The following is a 22,970-nucleotide window of genomic DNA, read 5'->3' as shown; positions in this document are numbered from 1 at the left end:
GCTTATGTTCATCAAAAGACACAAACTGGAAATGATATCTACCACAAATATAACTGGAAATGGATTAGTAGTCAGAATTTGCTGAAAAGAAAATAAGTCCTACAAATCAAAATTATAAGACAAACATCTCTGTACCCCTCAAAATGGGCAAAATTTGTGAACAGGCAATTCACAGAAGAAAAAGGAAGACCAGCAACACAAGATATTCAGCCTCTATAGTCATCAGGAATGAGCGGAGTAAAACTACAATGAGTTATCATTTTATACCATTTGATATGTAGGGATTTTTAATCTGGTAACATCAAGTGCGAGTGAAAATATGGAATAATAGAAACCCAGATACACTACTGGTGAGAACAGAAATTGGTTCAACTGCTTTAGAAAGTAAATTGGTAATTATGGACTAACCACATGCATGGAAAGCAGTTGCCTCTGGACAGAAGACAAGAGAATGAGATTGGGAGTGGTACACAGGTAGCTTCAATGGCACAGCATTAAGCTGTCCTTCTTAAGATAAGTAGTAGATCCTTGGCAGTTTATAAATTATTTTGAATATATCAAATATTACATAATAAAAATGTTTTGGAAATGAAAATAAGAGGCTCGCTGAGAAGAGTTGAGATTTTTATATTTTTAATAGTTCTTTATTAAAATTCAAAATAAAATATAAAATTTCATTGTGAATATGGCCCACATGTCAGGCTAATGAAAAAAATGTGTTTACCTTTTACAACATATTTTGACCTGCTATTTTTCAGAAGAATGTTGAGATGTACTTTTCATTTGATCATCCAGAGAAGACCAGAAATGTAAAGAACTTTTCATAGACAGCAAACTTTCTTTTTGAGATAACATTTTGGAGGGGATCAAAGTGAGCTTTCTTTCAGTGTTTTCCAAAATTTTTGTAAACAGATCAAACAGAAGAGCAATCCAAGTAAGGCCAGTGACACACCAAAGTATTATTATTAGTTGGTAAATCAATGGATATTTCTTAGTAGGATTTACACCTAAAGGAAAAAGGAAATCAACATTTAAATCATTGCATGATGACTGTTGCCTCTGATCTTCTCTTCCACCTCAAAAACTATACCACACATGTGTAAACCCATAAAATTGTCTACATTTGGAGTCTAATCACTGATCATTAAAGATCAACTGGAAATTAAGATGCAGCACTTCTGAAATGATTATCGTATTCAACGAGAATTAAAGGTTATAGTTGCAAAAACTTTCCAAAAATCCAATACTTTTTTGGGGACATATCTGTTACATGAAGGGTAAAATAGTTCTCTTTTTATGTATGGTTTGAAAAGTATCTTTGCAAATATACTGAATTCTGAACATCTCAGAAAGTGTAAAACTTTGGTGCATACATTAATGAGATCATTTATTTGCTTTCATTATTGCTGGGGATTTTAAAAAGGAAAATAGATAAATAGAGGGGATAAAAGTCTTTTAGGAAACGGACTTTGGCCCAGTGGTTAGGGTGTCCGTCTACCACATGGGAGGCCCGCGGTTCAAGCCCCCGGCCTCCTTGACCCGTGTGCAGCTGGCCCATGCGCAGTGCTGATGCGTGCAAGAAGTGCCGTGCCACACAGGGGTGTCCCCCACGTAGGGGAGCCCCACGCGCAAGGAGTGCGCCCATCAGGAGAGCCGCCCAGCGGGAAGGAGGGAGCAGCCTGCCGAGGAATGGCGCCGCCCACACTTCCCGTGCCGCTGACGACAACAGAAGCGGACGAAGAAACAAGACGTAGCAAAAAGACACAGAAAACAGACAACCAGGGGAGGGGAGGGGAATTAAATAAATAAAAATAAATCTTTAAAAAAAAAAAAAAAAAGTCTTTTAAAGGGAGCTGAAGTTTTGCCAAAAACTTTTGTGACCATGTCCAAATATACATTCCTATTCTGCCAGTAGTTTGTTCTTTGTGGCTACAAGCACATCAAATTTTTTCTCACTTTTAATTGTAAAATGCAAATTGAAATAATAATCAGAAACACCAAAACAAGCAAACAAAAAACCGTAGTCATAATACCAACAACCCAAGAAATACAATGGTTTTATCCTATTCCCTTCAGGTCTTTGCCAATGTGCATTTGTATGGTTATAATCACAAATGTGCGAAGAAGTTTTCTTGTTGTAACATAGAGAACACGGAGTTTAAAGCCAGAGTTAATACAGGTTCAAATTCTGACTCAGTCAATTATCAGTTATGTCTTTTTGGACAAATTACTCAACTGAACCCAAGTTTCTTCTAATCTAAAGTGGGGTAAATTACTGATAGGATTGTTAGAAAGATTATGTAATATATTACATCTAGTGTCTATCATAGAGCTTGACATTATATTAAGATTCAATAAATATTAGTTCCATTCACCCAATTTTTTTGCTATTTTTGTCCCAAATTTCCTTAAAACTAATAATGTATACGAATATGTGAAAAATCACATGAACTTTAGCTTCTGCTCTGGGATTTGCAAATAAAGAAAATAAATCCTTCAGTGAGAACTTGCCAGAAGCAGGATAAACTATAGCTATACAGCAAAAGAACGCTTAAAAAAAAAAAATGCATTTAACATTATATTGGGGGCAAGGGGAAGGAGAGACAAAATATAAAGCAGTTGTATAAATTACCTAGCTTAATTTTATGAAAGACATATAATACAATTTTACTGGCTAAGAATGAATGTTGAAAAGGCTTCATTTGTTTTCCAGTTTAAATGTGCATACTACTCAGAATCCCATCTGCACTTTCTACAGATTTCTAATAAAATGCCTTTGAAGTCCTACCTCCAGTTAGAATGTGGGGTATACAACAAATTTTTGATCTCATAGTTAAAACAACCAAAAAAGAAAACAGAAAAAAAATAATAATTTTCAGTGGTGCTAGCAAAAATTAATGGATGCAAGAAAACTTGATGACTTAAATTTCAGAGAGAAACATGTTCTTCACAGATAAGGAGAGAGCAATGGGAAGGGGCAAAATAGTGGCAGAGTGAGGACCTCAGAGAGTCAGCTTGTCCTACAGTGCAGTTAGTAATCACCCAGAGCTATCTTAGTCACCTATTTGGGGGGCCTAGGAGACCAGAAATGCATCCTACAACATTCTTAGAAGAACGGAAAGAAAAGACTGCCCATCTGCTGTGAAGATTCATGAATAAAACACTCCATGCCACAAAGGCTAATGCCTGCCCCCCACTGGTGGTGCAAGCCACCTCCAGAGCTATTCCCTGGCTGGAGTTGGAAGCTCCATTTCCAAAAAAATGGGGGAGGAAAAGACAGGTGGACACTGACTTTGACTTCAGCTACTGATTAGTAAATTCAGTTGACTAAACTCTAATTCTAAGAAGAGTTAAAGTTTAAACCTGCCCAAGAAAGAGATAGGTAGCCTCCATTTTAACTAAAAGTGTAAAACAAGTGGTGAAAATAAGATATGATACATAAAACCCAAAGGTCAAATGGGTAAAACAGAACTGCCTTTACAGTAATAGCATTGAATGTTAATGGATTAAACTCACCTATCAAAAGACAAAGACTGGTGGAATGGATAAGAAAATATGAATCATCTATATGTTGTCTACAACTGACTCACCTTAGACCCAAGGATACAAATAGATTGAAAGTGAAAGTGAAAGGCTGGAAAAAGATATTCCAGGCATGCAGTAACTAAAATTTAAAAAAAAAAAAAGGACTAGCTATACGTATATCTGATTAAATAGACTTTAAAGCAAAGCTATTATTAGAGACAAGGAAGGACATTATACATTAATAAAAGGGGCAATTCACCAAGAAGCATTATCAACCATAAATGTATATGCACCTAACCAGGATGCCCCAAATTACATGAGGCAAACCCTGGCAAACTGAAGGGAGAAATAGATGTCTTCACAATAATAGTTGGAGACTTCAATAAAGCACTCTCATCATTGGACAGAACATCTGGGTACAGGATCAATAAAGAAACAGAAAGCTTGAATAATATGATAAATGAACTAAACCTAATAAACATATATGGAACATTGCACCCCAAAAAAGCAGGATACACATTCTTCTCAAGTGCTCAGGACTCTTTCTTCAAGATAGAACATATGCTGGGTCACAAAGCAGATCTCAACAAATTTAACAAGATCAGTATTATACAATGCACTTTCTCTGATCATTGTGGAGTAAAGTTAGAAATCAACATGCACAAAAAAATGGAAAATTCATAAATATATGGAGATTAAACAATACACTCTTAAATAATCAGTAGGTCAAAGAAGAAATTGTGAGAGAACTCAATAAATATATCGAGATGAATGAAAATGAGAATGTAACATATCAGAACCTATGGGATGCAGTGAAGGCAGTGCTGAGAAGGAAATTTATTTCAATATTGACATTAAAAAATTTATTTCAATATTGACATTAAAAAAGAAAGTGCTAAAATCAACAACCTAACTACACAGCTGGAGAAACTAGAAAAAGAACAGCAAACTATTTGCAAAGCAAGCAGAAGGAACGAAATAACAAAGATCAGAGCAGAAATAAATGAAATTGAGAATGAAAAAGCAAAGGAGAATTAACAAAACCAAAAGTTGGTTCTTCAAGAAGATTAACAAAATTACAAATTCTTAGCTGGACTGAAAAGAAAAAAAAGAGAGAGATGATGTAAATAAAATCAGATGAAAATGAGGACATTTCTACTGATCCCGAAGAAATAAAAGAGATCATAAGAGGATACTTATGCCAACAAACTAGACAATGTAGATGAAATGGAAAATTTTCCAGGAACATAAAAAAAAACTACACTGACTCTAGAAGAAATAGAAGTCCTCAATAAACCAATCCCAAGCAAAGAGATTGAAACAGTCATCAAAAATCTCCCCAAACTGAAAAGCCCACAACCAGATGACTTTGCAGTTGAATTCTACCAAGTATTCAAAGAAGATTTAATAGCAAGCTTACTCAAACTTCTTAAAAATTTGAACAAGAAGGAACACTACCAAATTCATTCTAAGAAGCCAATACTGCCCAAATACCAAAATCAGGTAATGATATTCTTAAAAAAGCAAATTATAGGCCCATTTTCCTAATAAATATACATACAAACATCTTCAACAAAATACTCACTAATCAAATCCAACAACACATTAAAAGAATTATTCATCATGATCAAGTGGGTTTTTATACAAAACATTCATGGGTGGTTCAACACAAGAAAATCAATCAGCATAATATACCACATTAATAAATCAAAGAAGAAAAATCACATGATCATCTCAATTGATGCAGAGAAGGCATGTCACAAAATACAGCATCCTTTCTTGATAAAAACCCTCCACAAGACAGGAACAGAAGGAAGCTTTCTCAACATAGTAAAGTGTGTATATGAAAAAGGTACAGCTAGCATTGTACTCAATGGTGAAAGATTGAAATCTTTCCTGTTGAGATTAAGAACAAAACAAGGATGCCCACTGTCACCACTGTTGTTCAGTATAAGTGCTAGAGCGTCTAGCTAAAGCAATCAGGCAAGAAAAAGAAATAAAATGCATCCAAATTGGAAAGGAAGTAAAACTTAAGCTAGTCACAGATGATATGATCCTATACCTACAAAGTCCCAAGAAATCTACAACAAAGCTAGTAGAGTTAATAAATAATTCAGCAGAGTGTCAGGATACAAGATTAATAGGCAAAAATCAGTAATGTTTCTATACACTAGAACTGAGCAATCTGAGAAGGAAGTTGGGAAAAAATCCATTTACAATAGTGACTGAAAGAATAAAATATTTAGGAATAAACCTAACCAAAGATGTAAAGCATATGTATTCAGAAAACTACAATGCATCTCTAAAAGAAATCAAAGAACTAAACAAATGCAAGAACATTACATGTTCATGGATTGGAAGGCTAAATATTGTTGAGATGTAAATTCTACCCAGACTGGTATAGAAATTCAATACAATCCCAATAAAAATTCCACTAGCTTTTTTAAAAGAAATGGAAAGCACAATTATCAAATTTGTTTGTAAGGGTAAGGGGTCCCCAATAGCCAGAAACATCTTAAAAAAGGAAGAATGAATTTGGAGGATTCTTACTTCAGACTTTAAATCATATTACCTAGCTACAGTGGTTAAAACAGCATGATCTTGGCATAAAGATAGACACATAGACCAATGGAATCAAACTGATGGTTCAGAAACAGCCCTCACGTGTATGGTCAATTGATTTTTGACAAGGCTGTCAAATACACCCAGCTGGAGCAGAACAGTTTATTCAACATATGGCGCTGCGAGAACTAGACATCCATAGCTGACAGAAAGAAAGAGGAACCTATCTCATGCCTTATACAAAAATTAACTCAAAATGGATCAAATAACTAAATATAAAAGCTAGAACCATAAAGTTCCTAGAAGAAAATGTGGGGAAACATCTTCAAGATCTTCAAGGTGGATTCTTAAATTTTACATGAGCTCAGTAATGAAAGAAAAAAGGGATAAATGGGACATCCTCAAACTTAAACACTTTTGTAATTCAAAGGACTTTGTCAAGAACATGAAAAAGGCAACCCATTCAATGGAAGAAAATATTTGGAAACCACATCACCAATACTGGTTTGATTTCCATCCTATATAAAGAGATCGTAAGGGAAATGGATGTGGCTCAGCCAATTGGGCCCCCATCTACCATATAGGAGGTCCAACATTCAATCCCCAGAGCCTCCTGGTGAGGGCAAGCTGGCCCATGCAGTGAGGTGGCCCACTGGCAATCTCTCTACTAGTACTACATCTAGAATAATTGAAAACAGGGACTGACATATGAGAGAAGACTAAAGGATTGCTTAAGCACAAAACCCCCAAGAGGCTGAGTCCACAGAGCAGATCAAGAGGAGATGAGCGCTGCTTTATGCCTGACAACTCACAGCTGAAGTCAGGAAGAAAGCGGAGCAACTGAGACTGAGAGAGGAGGCCTGATAAAAGATAAGCCCTATGCCTGATTGCCGATTGCTGAACTCTAGGAGACAGATGATTCCGGAGCAGAAGGCAGAGTGAGATCTCAGCAGAGACTGGTGGCCATCTTCACCATGGGGCAAGATCCCAGTATCAACAGTACCTGACTTTGTAGAGAAAGCATCTCTAATGGTTCCTTGATATGGACGTTTCATGGCGTCAGAACTGTAAGCGTTTACCCCTAATAAATTTCCCATTATAAAAGCCAGCCCATTTCTGGTACTTTGCATCAGCATCCCTTTTGGCAAACTAAGACAGATTTGTACACAGTAAACTACAAAACATTGTTAAAAGAAATCAGAGACCTACACAAAGGGAAAGACATTGCATGTTCATGAATTGAGAGAGTAAATATTATCAATTCTACCCAAAGCACTTTACAGATTCAACACAATCTCAATCAAATTTCCCACAGCATTCTTTGTACAAATGGAAAAGGCAACCATCAAGTTTATATGGAAGGCGAAGGGGCCCTGAATAGTCAAACCCATCTTGAAAAAGAATAATAAAGTTGGAGTACTTACATTTCCCAATCTTAAAATTTACTACACAGTATTCAAAACAGCGTGATACTGACACACAGAATAAAAGAATGAGAGTTCAGAAATAAACCCTCACATATATGGCCAATTGATTTTTGACAAAGGTGCCAAGTCCACTTTGAGGTTAAACAATAGTTTCTTCAACAAATGGTGCTGGAAAAACTGGATATCACATGCAAAAGAATAAATATAGACCCTTACCTAACATTAAATATAAAGATGAACTCATATTGGATCAAAGACCTAAGTATAAGAACCAAAACCATAAAAGTCTTAGAAGAAAACATAGGGAATCGTCTTTAAGACTTTGTGTTAGGCAATGGATTCTTAGAATTTATACCAAAAACAAGAGCAACAAAAGAAAAACAGATAAATGGAACCTCATCAAAATTGAAAACTTCTGTGCAACTAAACACTTCGCTATGAAAGTGAAAGAAAACCTATACATTGGGAGAACATATTTGGAAACCACTTCTGATAAGGGTTTAATGTCCAAAATATATAAAGAAATCCTACACCTCAACAATAAAGAGACAAAATGCAATTAAAATATGGGCAAAATACTTGAATAGGCATTGCTTCAAAAAATATACAAATGGCCAAAAAGCACATGAAAAGATGCTCAAATCATTAGCCACTAAGGAAATGCAAATCAAAACAACGATGAGATACCATGTCACATACACCAAAATGGCTACTACTAAAAAACAAAACAAAACAAAACAAAAAACCCAGAAAACTACAAGTGTTGGGACAGATGTGGAGAAATAAGGACAGTCATTCATTGCTGGTAGGAATGCAAAATGGTGCAGCCATGTGGAGACAGTTTGGCAGCTCTTCAGAAACTTAAGTACAGAAATTACTATATGATCTAGAAATTCCACTTCTAGGTTTATACCCAAAAGATTTGAAAGCAGGAACTTGAACAGATATGTGTCACGTATGTTCAGAGCAACATAATTCACAATTTCCAAATGATCCAAGCAACTGGAATGCCCATCAACAAATGAATAGATTAAACAAAATGTGGTATATACATATAATAAAATATTACTCAGACATGAAAAGAAATGAAGTTCTGCTAGGTGCAACATGGATGAACCTTGACGATACCATATTGAGTGGAATAAGTCAGTTACAAAGGGACAAATATTAAATGATCTCACTGATATGAAATCATTAGAATAAGCAAATGCATAGAAGTCAAAAACTAGGATATAGTTTACCAGGGACTGAGGTGGGAGTAGGGAATGGGGGATTAACACTTAATTGATGCAGAGTTTCTCTTTGGGATGATGGAAAAGTTTTGGTAATGGATAGTGCTGAAGGCAGCAAAACATCATGAATATAGTTAACACCACTGAATTATATACTTGAATGTGGTTAAAAGGGGAAATTTTAGGTTATATGTTATTATAACACAATTTTTAAAAAACAAAGAACTATATAGCACAGAGAACCCTAATATAAACAATGACTATAGTTAATAGTATAATTATAATAGCATATTTTCATCAATTGTAACCAAGTTACCACACTAATTGAAAGTATTAATAGGGAAAACTGTATGTGAAGGGAGAGTATCTGGGTACTCTATTTTTTGCACAGTTCTTCTGTAAACCTACAACTTCTCTAATAAAAATTAAAAATGCAATATCATTAAACACCAATTTCTTAATGATCAATAAACATGAAAATGGAATCTCAGATTCTCTGGTTATTAGGAAAAGGCAAATTTAAACAATAGTGAATAATTAATTTTAAAGTTCAGATTGGAAAAAAATACTCTTGTAAATAAATTATGGTACAAAAAGAATGGTCTCTTTAATATTAAAATATAAATGTGTACATACATGTGAGAATTGATATAAATACCTATTTTTAAAAACCTGGAAAGATAAACTCTAAATTTAGCAATGATTCCATCTGAGTGAATTTGGGAAATGGTTGGCAGTGAAAAAGCTCTTTCATGCTTTGGCTTTAACATTTGAATCTTTTAAAATAAAAGTAAGTGAGTTATCTTTGAGAGGTTATTAGAATGAACAGTATGAAGTTGTTTTTGTAGGTAAAAATGGTTAAATCAGCAACTTCATGGATTCAAATAATATTCCTTATAAAAATATTAAGGAAAGAGACACTATATTTAGATCAAGGTAATGTTAAAATCTCCTCTAATGAAGATTTTAGAGAAGTCCTCAATGATTGCGCCCATATTCTGCTGAATACTTCTTTTCTCCAGTGCATCAGGACTAACTGTATGCAATATAACGTATTTGCAGTGTTACTTTCTCCAAATAGAGAGACTGATAGAGATTATTCCATTTCAGTGATCTTATGATTAAAAAATAAAAACCTGGAAGCACATACATATCCCTTCTGGGAACCTAATCAGAAATTAATGAACTATAGAGCTGAAAGGAATATCGACACTCCAAGTCTTTGTAAATATTCTTCCTGGACTGCCACTTATCTCTCACCTCTGATTGACAATCTATCTGTTCAGCCTTTGTATATCTTCATGTTCAAAACCATTTTCTCCTGCTTTAATGCTAGCATAGCATGCATTTGACTCAATTATGGCTTACTGCAGCCTGAATTGTAATGATCTATTTATATGTCTAAATCTTCCACACCACAACTTCTGCTCGTTTTGAACAAGAAGTCAAGTCTTAAACAAGGTTGAGTCCCCTGAAGACTTGCATATAGTAACAAAGGCTCAAGAAATGTATGCATATCCATATGCACTTTTGCATAGGAATGTAGACAGGATTGTCTGTCATGGAATACAGAATGTAGTAAAAAATAAGGGAGAGAAAATACTGCCAGCCCATTGTTGCATATGGTAGTATAATTGCTAGAGAGGTTAAGGGATTAGCTGACTCTATGCTTTCTCCCTGGTGAAATACTGATTTTTTTCCAGGCAGGTGCATGTATGCTATATTTATGTTCTTTGGGCTAATTGTTTCTAAATTATGTTAATAGTAAAAATAATGCCAGATATGTAAATTACGGTAATTTGAGGTAGAGGTGAGCCAAGAAGGATGGAAAAGTTTCCCCAAACATTATATTGTGGAGGTTTGTTTTGTTTCTTTGAGTAATCTATAAACACAGAAGGTCCTATAGAAATAATCCTTCATCCAAAACACTTCTTGGATACTTTACTGTTGAATTTTAGATATGAATAAAAATACTTAATGTCTGGTGCCTCCATTTCCTCCACATGCAGTGTATTACTTCCAGGGTGAAAGTGAACACATCTTCTGGAAAAAACAGCACATGTTGCACAAGATCCATTATTTAAATCTACTGTTTTTACTACAAATGGAACTTTGTATTTTTGTATGAGCAAATAGTCACATGCTTTGAAAGAAATTCCTCTCTTCCATTTTCCCATAATTAGTGTCCTCTGTGGCCTGAGCAAAGGAGAAATCCGGGTGGGAAGGAATTATTCTGTATTTTTTTCATGGGTTGCGGGAATTTTAAAATAGTTTTGGTCTCTATCACAATTCCTATGGATAACTGCTGTATTTCTTGTTTTATTTTTATTTCAAATCCTGTCTTTTCTGTGGCTATGAACACTAATACAATTCTAAGATTAATATTAGTTGACTTACCTACTACATAGTCACCAAATCCAATGGTGCTTAAAGTGATGAATGCAAAATATAATCCTTCCTTGTAGTTCCAGCCCTCCATATTAATGAAAATTAATGGTGGTAACAGGATGAAAATGAGAAGCCCCATTACCAAGAAAAAGAGGAGTGTGTAAATTTTAATTTTTCTCTAAGAAAAAAAGACGAGAGAAAAAAAAAACAAAGAAAAGAAAGATGTTAATAGCAACCCAATAGCAGTCAGAGAGCTATTTTCGACTAAACCAACTTTTGCACTTTACAAGTCTTTTCTCCTACTGTATTCTGGCCTGTATGTAGACTTGCCTCTAGGAGTATTGCCAGGTCTGTTAGCTGACTCACTCTCTTCCTTGTGCCTCTCTGTTGCTGATACTTTATTTCAGTTCTCCCCTTTAATGTATTTTCTTCCCCTCCTGCCTGCCCTCCCTGGGTCTCACACTACAATGTTCATTTAGTTTATGACCTGCTCACTCCCACCTCAGCTCTGGGTCCCAATGGCTGTCCAAAAGGGTTGGATAGGCAGTCATCACCTGAAATTTTCTGAGTAAACAGCCATATTTCGTTCAGAGACCCTCCCATACCTCAAGTTATAAGAAAGAAAATAAATGTATTTTTCCATCTAAAGACAGGAGATTCAATTTAAATTCTTTATTATATTAATTGATTAAATGCTTTTTATGGGACAATTTGAGTTCTTTACAATGCTATATACTGTCTCTTCATTCATTCAAAAAGCATTTATTGACTTTTTACTATTAATACTGTGTGAGATACTAAGATGAAAAATTTAAGAAAAGAAGGTCTTTCCACCCAGTTTAGTGGGGGAGCAGTTACAGGGGACACAAACAGGTAAACCAATATCAAAAACAATGTTTGGGAGCAGATGTGGTTCAAGCAGTTAAGCATTCTCCTTCCACATGGGAGGTCCCTGGTTCAGTTCTAGGTTCCTCCTAAAGAAAACAGACAATGAGCAGACAACAAGGAAACAATGAGAAAATAACAAGCAAACAGACAAGGCAAGGGAGCCAACTCAGGGGAGCCAATGTGACTCAGTGGTTGAGCACCAGCCTCCTGCATACGATTGCCAGTACAAGTATCTCAAAAAATAATAATAGTGTTTCTAAACTTTTGTTTATAGAATACCTCATATGGGACAGACACTATGCTAAGGACTTTACATACTTTGTTTTATTTATTATGGTAAAGGAACATCATGTAAATATGTCCTGAAATTTTGCATACAAAACATGTTACTACAGTGATAACATCGGATTGTGAGATTTGCAGTACTTTCTAAATTTGGTGGGCTGTGGAGCTAATGTTATGAAATTCTTATATTTCCTCTTGTTTCCCTAGAAATTTGGAAACAAAGCCCCATAACCAATTTTGGAGATGCTCCAACCAAGTATTGGTAGCTGGATAGAGCAACAATTAGAAGGCAAGTGAAGTAGAAAGCTGACTCTGACTGTGCATTTTGAAACTTTTAAGGAGCTTTGGGAACAAGGAGAGATTGATAAATGAGGCTTCCCTACCACTATTGTTAACAGTGTTTTGTTTAACATTGTAGAACAGTGACAAACTAAGACTAATCTGTATCACCAATATAGGTTGGGTCATGCTATTATATGGGGCAGAGTTGAGTAATCCTGTTCAATGACTTTGTTTTGACATAGCCAAGCATGTTAAAGAAAGTGCAACAAAGGCTTCATGCAGTTTTTGGAAGGAAGCATCTAAAAGACCTTGAATTTCTGAAATGCCTGAATCTTTGATCCCAGACATAATTACAAGGGTTGGTAACATGTCCCCAAGAAAAAATGGGCAAAATCTTTTCATGTGCTGTGTTATTTTCTCCCCTGAAGGGAAAAGAAAGTTCTCTGGTTCAACTACTTCACAGAGGACTTTGGTCCCTAAGGAATGCTCAAAGTTCTTGCCTCTCTTTCCATCCCTCTCAGAATTCACCCCAAGAGAGGCTTACTGGTAGAAACAGGTCAAGTCCAAGAACATTCATTGACCACCCCTAAGGGATCATCAAAAAATCTCCCATGAGTTTCTCTTCCTCTGGACTTCCACTTCCTTGAGACTGGGGAAGTAACCCCTACCCAGCACTGCTCTTTCCTGAGAAGACCTGGAGCAACTGGTTAGACAAAGCCTGTCTAGACATCAGACATTAAAAGGAAGAATCCTGCCTAGATTGTGGGAAATTTAAACTGGATTAGCATAGGCATAAGGGGTTATGACTGAAGTGTAGCCTGGTTCACAGAATACACTGGTACAAAGCCTCATGGTAAGAAGAGCAAATATTTACTTGGCCTTCCTCTCTGCTTATCGCTTTCAGAAACACCTGAAATAGCAGGGATGCACTATCTACCTAGGTCATCTCCCTTTCCTTAGTTTGCCCCAAATCAACACAAATTTGGCTAAAAAATTTCCAAACAGCCTCTTCTAATTATAAAATAAAGATGCCTTTCTGTAACCTATAGACCTTATTAATCTCTTGCCCTCAACAGTGTTGAGAGAGGCATTGTCACATAAATGAGCTCAAAACCTAGGATCAGAAGAATTGAATGCAAATTCATAACTCCCTCCTAGAAAACCTTGATGTTATATTTTACACATATTTACCTCATAGAGTAATTCAGGGCATCAAATAAAATCATGGTTGCAGAAATGTATTTATACTATATTATTAATATAATAAATCTATTATTATATTGACACCAGGGAGGTATACTGTGGAAAATAAACAGCATATCAAATAGATCTAAACGCAGATTCCTTTTAGCATGTATTTAACAAAAGAATTTATTGTGTGCTTATTCTATATTGTGTTGCAAATGCAAGCATATGTAAGAAAAAACTCATTAAGTAAGCATTACCTCTTTTATTCCCTTATTCTGAAGGTGTTTTCCAAATCTTGTAAAGGGCCGTGATATTGCTCTACTCACAAAGTTCAGGAATATGATAGTTAGAGGAATCCCAAGGAAAGCATAGAAAACACAGAATATCTGACCAGAAGGAGATCTGGGTACAAGCGTCCCATAACCTGAGGGAAGTAAAGAAACAGATTTAATATGTTCAATACAACTGCTTGAAACATTGCACATTTGATGTTTTGTTACTGAAGTTGTTGGTGTGTGTGCCTCTACACAAATAGATTTTAAGGGAAAATGTATGATCAGGTAATTTTACATCCAAGCAGTTCTCTTGAAGAAACAATCATAGAAGTGAGAAATGTGCATGACTATCATGAAAACATTATTTACAAGAAAAAAAAATTGTAACTAACATAAATATCTAAAATTATAAGGGATAGACAAGCAAAGTGGCACAATAAAATACATTGCATTCTTTAGGAATTACATTATAGGGAAGCGGTCGTGGCTCATGCGTTTGGGCTCCTGTTTACTATATGGGAGATCCAGAGTTCAATTCCCAAGGCATCCTGATGAAAGCAAGCTGGCCCACACAGAGTGCTGGCCCATGCAGCAAGCTGGCCCAAGTGGAGAACTGGTGCAGAAAGATGATGCAACAAAAAGAGACACAGAGGAGAGGTAATAAGAGATGCAGCAGACCTTGGAGCTGAGGTGGTACAAGAGATTGAGCACCTCTCTCCCACTCCAGAAGGTCCCAATGCTGCCTAAAGAGAAGATAAGCAGACACAGAAGTATGCACAGTGAATGGACAGAGAGAGCAGACAATGGGTGGGGGTGGGGGAATAAATAAATAGTTTTTTAAAAATTACATTATGAAAGTATATTTAATGATACAGAAAATTATTCATCATACATTGCTGTGTGAAAAAGGTCTTTTTGTAGATTTTGCTATAAATAACCATAGTAACAATACATGGAGATGAAAAGAAAATATGGAACAATGTGCTGCCTTGCATGTAGTCAAGCTTGAAGAAGTCTTTCTGCTACTGTTGGATGAGCTGATCGTTTCTTTTTTTTCTCCTCCTCTCTCTCCCCCTCTCCCGCCCTGCTGTTTTTGCTGTCTGTGTCCCTTCGCTATGTGATCTTCTGTATCTATTTCTCTTTTTGTCTTCTCATCTTTCTCCTCTAGGATTCACGGGGATTCAATCCTGGGGACCTCTGATGTGGAGAGAGGGTCCCTGTCAATAGGCCACCTCAGTTCCTGGTTTCTGCTGCACTTCCCCTTGACTCGTCCCTTTCTCTCTCTTTAGTTGCGTCATCATCTTGCTGCGTGACTCCCTTGTGTGGGTAGTGGCTCACCATGTGGGCACTTGGCTCACTGCATGGGCACTCAGCTCACCATGCAGGCACTGGCTCACCATGCGGGCACTTGTGTGGGCACTCAGCTCACCATGTGGGCACCCGCATGGGCACTCAGCTCACCATGCAGGCACTCGGTTCACTGTGTGGGCATTTGGCTCATCATGCAGGCTGTGGCTCGCTGCGCGGGCACTCACGTGAGCACTCAGCTCGCCACACGGGTACTTGGTTCACTGTGTGGGCACTCAGCTCACCACACAGGCACTTGGCTTTCCACGCGGGTACTGGCTCGCCACACAGGCATGCTTTCTCTTCTTCTTTTTCACCAGGAGGCCCTAAGGATTGAATACAGGTCCTCCCATATGGTAAGTAGAGGCCTTATCACTTGAACTACATCTGCTTCCCTAATCATTTAATTCTTATTTATACTCATTGGTATTTGCTGCCTTAGGTATAACAAATTTTAACAAAATCTCATTTCTCTTAAGTTGTGGATTTGGGGGTTGCTCTTGTGAAAAGTATTTCATATACACACACACATATACATAACTGATGACCTAAACAATTTTATCCCTTCTATGTTCAATTTTTATTTTGAATTATAGAAAAGGAGAATAAGGATGCAGCAAAATAGTTTCACATTTTTTTCATGGCATCGCCCAAAAGCTCCCTTGGCTGCCTGTGCCATTTTGAAGTCATGTTTGAACTTTTTCTAGAAATTCATAGTTTGGTTTAATTCACATTTGGTTAAGAGAAAATAATTTGTTTTAGAATAAAGGCCAAAACACCTGTCAACACATTTAGGGTAGGCAAAATAAAGCTGTGTCCACTCTTGGCTGGCTGGTACTTTCATTTTTCTCTATCTCTGCAAACTAAAAATTTCAGGACACTAGTAGGACCATTGGATGCTGCTGAACTGCCTGAAGGAATTCTTTGCCTGTCCTGGCCTATAGCTGGAGTGCCTCACTAGGCATGGAGAGCAGGTGACAAAATGAATGTCCACCATTCAGCAGGGCCTCTGTGAGCATGACTAGGCTATGTGCCAACACAGGAGGACTTTCAGACCTCTGTTGTCACTTTCCTCAGGGTGGAAATCTTGGATCCACGGTGATAGTCAATCTTCACTCTCTTTTTTCATATGGGTCCTTGATATCCAAGTTTCTCCCAATACTTTTAATTGAAATATAATAAGCCAGTGAGAATGGTTTCTAAATAAATATGACAATTTTGCTGAGAATTTGCAGCCATCATATTCTCCACACCTGGATATGGAATCTTTTTTTTTTTAAGATTTATTTTATTTATTTCTCTCCCCTTTCCCCCTTGTCTGCTCTCTGTGTCCATTCACTGTATGTTCTTCTGTGTCTGCTTGCATTCTTCTCATGTGGCATGGGGAAACTGTGTCACTTTTTTATTGTTGTTATTGCATCATCTTGCTGTGTCAGCTCTCCATGTGTACGGCACCACTTCTGGATGGGCTGCACCTTTTTCATGCAGGGCGGCTCTCCTTGTGGGGTGCACTTCTTGCGCGTGGGGCTCCCCTACATGGGGGACACCCCTGCATGGTACAGCACTCCTTGTGTGTGGCAGCACTGTGCATGGGACAGCTCACCACACGGGTCAGGAGGCCCTGGGTATAGAACCCTGAACCCTCCATATGGTAAGCGGAAGCTCTTATCAGTTGGGCCACAACAGCTTCCCATGGAGTCTATTTTTAATGAAGGCAAATAGAGCATGCCATAGTTGAGAATAACAGTCACCATTTATTAACCTCTTCTGTTTTCAGGAGAAGAAAAACTCCACGGCAGTGCCAGATGTATCTAGCAATCTGAAATGGTCCTTCCCAGGAATCTCCTAAGGGTCTTAACAGCTACTTACATTCTACTTCTTTTTGTAATGACTCTTAGTTGATAAAGTATCTTAGAATTGTCTAAAATTTAACAGAAATATATGGTAAGTTTTTGTTTGTAAATCCTGAAATTCTCTAGGTAAATTTTAACTGCATTCCAGAGAAACTTGTAGGCATTGGAGTCCTTGGAAATTAGGCTGGTTCTGATTTTGCCACTTATCTGCCACTATGTTGGGAGACTATGTACAAACACCACTGCTAAGACCTTCCACTTAAGTGAAAAGGCACAGAGAATTTATGGAAAAGGAAAATAATCTAAATTTACAAAATAAAAGGGATATTTCATATACTGATGAAATGTCATCTTAAAAATAAAAGCAGGGTCCAAATTTGCATGGTGAAAGAGTTAAGGCTAATGTAGACAAAGTTCCATGTTACAGAAAAAAATTTTTTTAATGATTTGCATCCTAAATTAAAAAACAAAAATAAATTAAACTTTTTAAAAAAAGCACCTTACTCACCTATTGTGTATAATGTGGATTCCACAAAAAAGAAAGAGTTCTTAAAATCCCAACTAATGATACGACTTCCATTTCCTACAGGGTTTATTCCCTTTTGTACAGAAAAAGTCAGCTTCTACAAGTTAAAAAAACAAAACAAAAACAAAAAGAAACAAGCATTAACTTGGTGAAATTCATGACCTTTCCCTTAAAGCAGTACAGAAAACATTAATCTTACTCTTTTGGGTTAGGGGCTCATTGATTACAAATTACAGATGGCAATCTCATGTGTTTCAATGATGGTAACTCACAAGCTTGTGCATTTCTTCTTTCATTCAATAAATGTATATGGAATATCAGGAATATAGAAGTGAGCAAAACAAAGATTTCTACTTTTGTGCAATTTAGATTCTAGCAGAGGGAAGTAAATGATAAGCATATATAAATTTTATGTTAGAAGGTGATAAGAAATAAATGGAAAAGAGTAAAGCAGAACAGCAGTGTTGGTGAGAGGGTAGTCAGGGCAAGTTTCATTGAAGTGTTGAATTAAGCAAAGCCTCAAAAGCAGTGAGAAACTTTGCTGAACAAGTATTTGGGGAAAGAACATTCCAAGCAAAGGAAACAACTGGATCAAAGGTCTTAAGAGCAAGGAAGGCAGAAAGGTAATGGGGAGAGATACCAGATCATATAGGATCAAAGAACTTTTACTTTTCTATCAGAATGAAATGGGAAGTCAGTGGAAGATGTTGAGCAGAACTGGTGACTTACCACATACCAAAGGCTCATTTTGGCTGCTATTTTGAAAAGAGACTGTAGAGAACAAAGGTAGGAACTAGATCTGGTAGGGAAATGCTGTTGAACTCCACAAGCTCCAAAAGATACCTATGGTGGCTTAGGTGAGACCAGGTAAAAAGCAGTGAACGTGATAAGAAGTAGTCAGATTCTAAGGGTCAGCCAACAAGATTATACCAGTGTCCCTATTATTAACGTTTTACATTAGTGTGGTAACTTTGTTACAATTGATGAAACAAAATCACTATATTTATACTATTAAATATGGTCCATAGTTTACATTAGAGTTCACTCTCTGAGTTATAAAGGCCCATTTTAAAATTTTTATTCTGGTAACATATGTACAAGCTAATATTTCACATTTTATCCATTATCAATTATACAATCCGGTAGTACCACAATGTTGTGCCACCATCCCCACCATCCATTACCACATCCATCGCCCTAAACAGAGACTCTATACCAAGTAAACTGAAAGCTTCTTTCTGCATAAGAACCCCAAAGGAACTTCAAGCTCCATGTTAATTGATAGACATGGGCCAGATAGATACACAGTATAGTTATTAAAGGGAAGGGCTTTCACATTTAGATCTGTGATCCAATCTCAATTAATTTTCTGCTCCCTCATGCTATTATCTTATAACCACCACCATCCCCCATCCCTATCTCCTGGCAATCATTAATCTATTCCATCTCTAAAATTTTGGTTTGAAATCTTTTAGAAGAATTCCAGATTTTTACTGATATTCTCTATCCTTTCCTAGATTTTCCTTGATTATTAGCCATATTTATTTTAAAGTCTTTAAATGATAACTCCATATCAAAGTATTAGTGTCTTTTCTAATTTCTGTTGTTTCACTTAGTTTCTAGTTAACTCCAACCTTTTCCAATCATGCCTCCTAACTTTTAATTGGCCATTATGTAAGAAAATTTATAGAGGCTTTATATGATGTTAACTTCCTTGAAAGAAGGAAGAAAAAGAAGGTTGGCCCTGTTGAGGTTTATTTTATATTTTGTTATTGTATAATATTAAAATATTTATAAATTTTATATTTTACATTTTATTTATTTTCTGTTTTGTTTGGGAGTGCTGTATTTCAGTTTTGCCTTTATTTATGAGCTATGGTGTTGCTGGGCTCTCAACAGAAATCCTAGGGTATCTACCAAGTGTCTAACTTCTAGGTTCTGATTTCCAATTTCTATCTCCTCAGCACTAGACAGCTATTAAAAATCTTTATGTAACCCTTTAGAATCTTCTTTCCTATTTGGGGGGGTTTGTTTGGAATCTTATTCTCTGTATGTGTAGTTTATGAGTCAGTCAACAGCTAGAACGGCATTAGTAGCATATTTGGGATTTGGGGGCTTTCACCCTGTGATAAGCCCCCCTCTCTGAGATTTTCTCCTCTAATTCCAACCATTCGTAGAGTGCCCAATTTCTGGTTTCATATCTCTTCAGCCCAATAAGACTGCTGTTTTCTACTAGGGCTTTATTACTCCTTACTGGGCTAATTTAACTGGAAAGCACCTATGAGTAGGTTGAATTATTTACCCCAGGAAAAAGCATATTCTTAATCTTAGTCCATTCCTATGGAAGTAAAACCATTGCAAATAGGATCTTTTGAAGAAGATATTTTTAGTTAAGAAGTAGCCCAAATGAATGAGGTTGGGCCACAAATCACATTAATGGAGGCTTTATGAACCCAGAGTAGAAGCTAGAGGAACAGAAGCTGCAAGTCAATGAAACCTGGAAAAGAAAGGAGAGGAAGTCGCCATTTGCATTGCCATATGATAGAAAAGCCAACGACCCAAGAATCTCTGGCAACTGGCCCTAGAATGTCACAGTCTTTGGGGAGAAAGTAGCACCTTGCTGGTGCCCCAAGTTTAGATTTCTACTACTCTCAAAATCATGAGCTGATAAATTCCTGTTGTTAAACCAATCCCTTGTATGGTATTTGTCTTAGCAACTGGGAAACTAGTGCCCAAAGAGGAAAAGACAAATCCATACTGAGATCAGTTCATGTGCTCTGTTTCAATGGTTATCCCCCTTTGTGTTTTCCCTGATTTGTTTATACTATACTTTTGAGTCAGTTCATTTTAAAATATTTTGTCCTACTTTACAATTTTTACTAGTGGGAGAGTTTAGTCCAATAAAAGTTATTCTCTCCTGACCCTCAAGATACTGTTTGGAGTTCCTTTGCAATGACTTCACTTTGTAATTTTTCCTCTTTCCTGTACTTTTCTTTTGCCCCTTTTCATTCTCTTGACTGTTGTCATTTTGTGTCCTACCTGTACATGAGCTTAGCTTTCCTTTCTCTTTTTCCATCTCTCTCCAGATGAAAGAAAAGTGAAGCTATTATTTATATAAGTAGGAAAGCATTCCTATCTTTCACACAGCAAGACCCCTTTCTCTCTTACCTGCAAAAAAATTTCAAGTTCTTCTGGAGTTATGTTAGCATAGTTCTTCATTAAAGCTGCTTTGGCCTCCAAAGTAGAATTTTTCAGCTCTTCGTGAACATCTGTCTCCAAAATTTGAAATATCTTTGCCCCCATCATGTGGTAGCCCACAAAAGCAATCATCAGGATGCTCCTAGTGGCTTGAGAAACAATCTCTATTAGAAGAGTAAAGAGCAGTGGAATGAGAGACACAGAGTGCCAGATTACTTTAATATATCTTCACACCTTCAAGAAAAGTAAGTGTCTTGTATTTAGACAAATATACAAAAGAAAAATGTCTCAAAAAATTTATGACAAAATGATATTTGAACTTCAATTGCATCCTAATATGAAATGTCCCGGACTGTGAAAACGGAGGAAAAAAATCTGTATCTGGAGGAAGATTAGTCAGCATAAGAGTATAGGAGGGGACTTTGTCAAACACCACTATTTAATCATATTTTACACTGGCCTTTCAGAGGCATATGAGTCTAATACAACTTAGTCTTGGGAAAACATTTACTATAGGTTCACAATGTATATTACTCGCTAGCTTGCTCAATCCAGAAGAATCAGGATGGATTATCTACCCGAAGGTCTTTTTTTCTGATCATCAGGTCTCTTTTTCTGATCACATCTATTCACTGTGCTGATTAGTACAAGGGAATAAAAATGGTCTGGTGAGTAGAAAGATAACCATCTTGATGAAGCCCAACTCCAATACTATGACAAGGTGACCAAATAGCTAACTTGATTCTCAAGGCAAATTCTTTGGATTTTTATATAGTTATCTTGTCAGGTCAAATTTGCTTCCCTACCAATCTCTTCCATTTGGAAATTGGATAATATCGCAATAGTACATGCTTTACCATGTGGTTTAGAAAAGAAAAAAAAAAAGAAAAAGAAAATCATTATACTTTGGATATGTCACAGTTGTAACTATTAGAAACACTTCCTCAAATAGATACATATTAAAATCAACATACTAACTGGAGTAAATACTTTACCAGAACGAACCAATATATAAGTAGATTAGATCCATTTATTTCTATATACATTTTCATCAAAGGACAATAAATTTAATCTCACTGTACACATATTGCTCAACTATGTTAAAACAATAAAAGTGGTAACTTTTATTTTCTTCCAAAAGAGTGGTATCATAGACTATTTGCCTGTTGTGAATAATATGAATAATATTAGTTTCCAAAAGGAAAGGGACTTGAATTAAGTAAGATCTATCAGATTTCTTTTAATGTTTATTCCAAACTATGAACAAGGTGGGGGGGGAGAGTAATTTTAAAAATCTAAGATTCATTGTAAGAGTACGTATGCGAAAGAAAAGTGCATCCAGTGATTTTTCAAGAAACATTTCATTTATACTATTAGGAGTAAAAAAAAATCCCAGGGAAGTGTTCACTCAAGACTAGGTCAGAGTTTATCCAAATAGGCCTTCACTTAAATCTTAAACCAGTCCTACCTTTCAATGAAATTTTATCTTTATCTTTCTTCTCCATGGTGTACTTAGGCAAAACTCCTTCAGTGTCTGAGTAGTAATGTAGAACCTTTCTAAGTGAGCTCATCTTGACACCACAGTTCCTTCTGGAATCTTGAGGGTGGCTAATTCTATAGACAGTCTCTCTCCCCTTTGTTAAGAAGTATTAATTTCCTATTTCTGCTATAACAAATTACCACAAGCTTAGTGGTTTAAAACAACACAAATTTATTACCTTACAATTCTGAAAGTCAGAAGTTCAAAATGGGTCTCACTGGACTAAAATCAAGGTGTCAGCGGGGCTGTAAACCCTCCGGAGGCTTTAGGGCAGAATCTATTTCCTTGCCTTTTAAGTTTTTAGAGGCCACCTCCATTCTTTGGCCCATGGCCTCATCCTTTATCTTCAAAGCCAGCAGAGCAGCATCTTTGAATCTCCCTCTGATGCTGACTCTTCTGCATCTCTCCTTCACTTAAAAGGACCCTTGTAACAACAAGGCCCACCCAGATAATG

At 36.5% G+C, this 22,970-nt stretch overlaps 1 protein-coding gene across 2 annotated transcripts; it reads right to left on the bottom strand.

Moving 5' to 3' along the window:
• Positions 1–616: 616 nt before the first annotated feature.
• On the bottom strand, positions 617–22,496 carry LOC131278117 (potassium channel, subfamily K, member 16-like). 2 transcript variants are annotated; one of them, XM_071212793.1, is made up of 6 exons: positions 22,445–22,496; positions 20,947–21,140; positions 17,761–17,875; positions 14,035–14,201; positions 11,144–11,312; positions 617–1,007 (listed from the first exon to the last, which is right to left on the bottom strand). In XM_071212793.1, exons 1-6 carry the CDS (start codon positions 22,479–22,481, stop codon positions 748–750), a joined length of 942 nt encoding a protein of 313 aa, XP_071068894.1. In that variant the 5' UTR covers positions 22,482–22,496; the 3' UTR covers positions 617–747. The 2 variants fall into 2 exon arrangements, with proteins under 2 accessions (XP_071068894.1, XP_058150917.1); XM_058294934.1 differs by having other exon boundaries at positions 20,947–21,125.
• Between the last annotated feature and the right edge of the window lie 474 nt (positions 22,497–22,970).

This window comes from Dasypus novemcinctus, chromosome 3 (assembly GCF_030445035.2).
Source record: "Dasypus novemcinctus isolate mDasNov1 chromosome 3, mDasNov1.1.hap2, whole genome shotgun sequence".
NCBI lineage: Eukaryota > Metazoa > Chordata > Mammalia > Cingulata > Dasypodidae > Dasypus > Dasypus novemcinctus.
This window is presented reverse-complemented; position numbering and strand designations above follow the sequence as displayed.

Coding starts and splice junctions, on each gene's coding strand:
- LOC131278117 (XM_071212793.1), bottom strand. CDS start 22,481: ATGGAGAAGAAAGATAAAGATAAAATTTCATTGAAAG. Junction 21,141..22,444: donor AGATAAAATTTCATTGAAAG/GTAGGACTGGTT, acceptor CTCTTCTAATAG/AGATTGTTTCTCAAGCCACT. Junction 17,876..20,946: donor AACTTGAAATTTTTTTGCAG/GTAAGAGAGAAA, acceptor TTTAACTTGTAG/AAGCTGACTTTTTCTGTACA.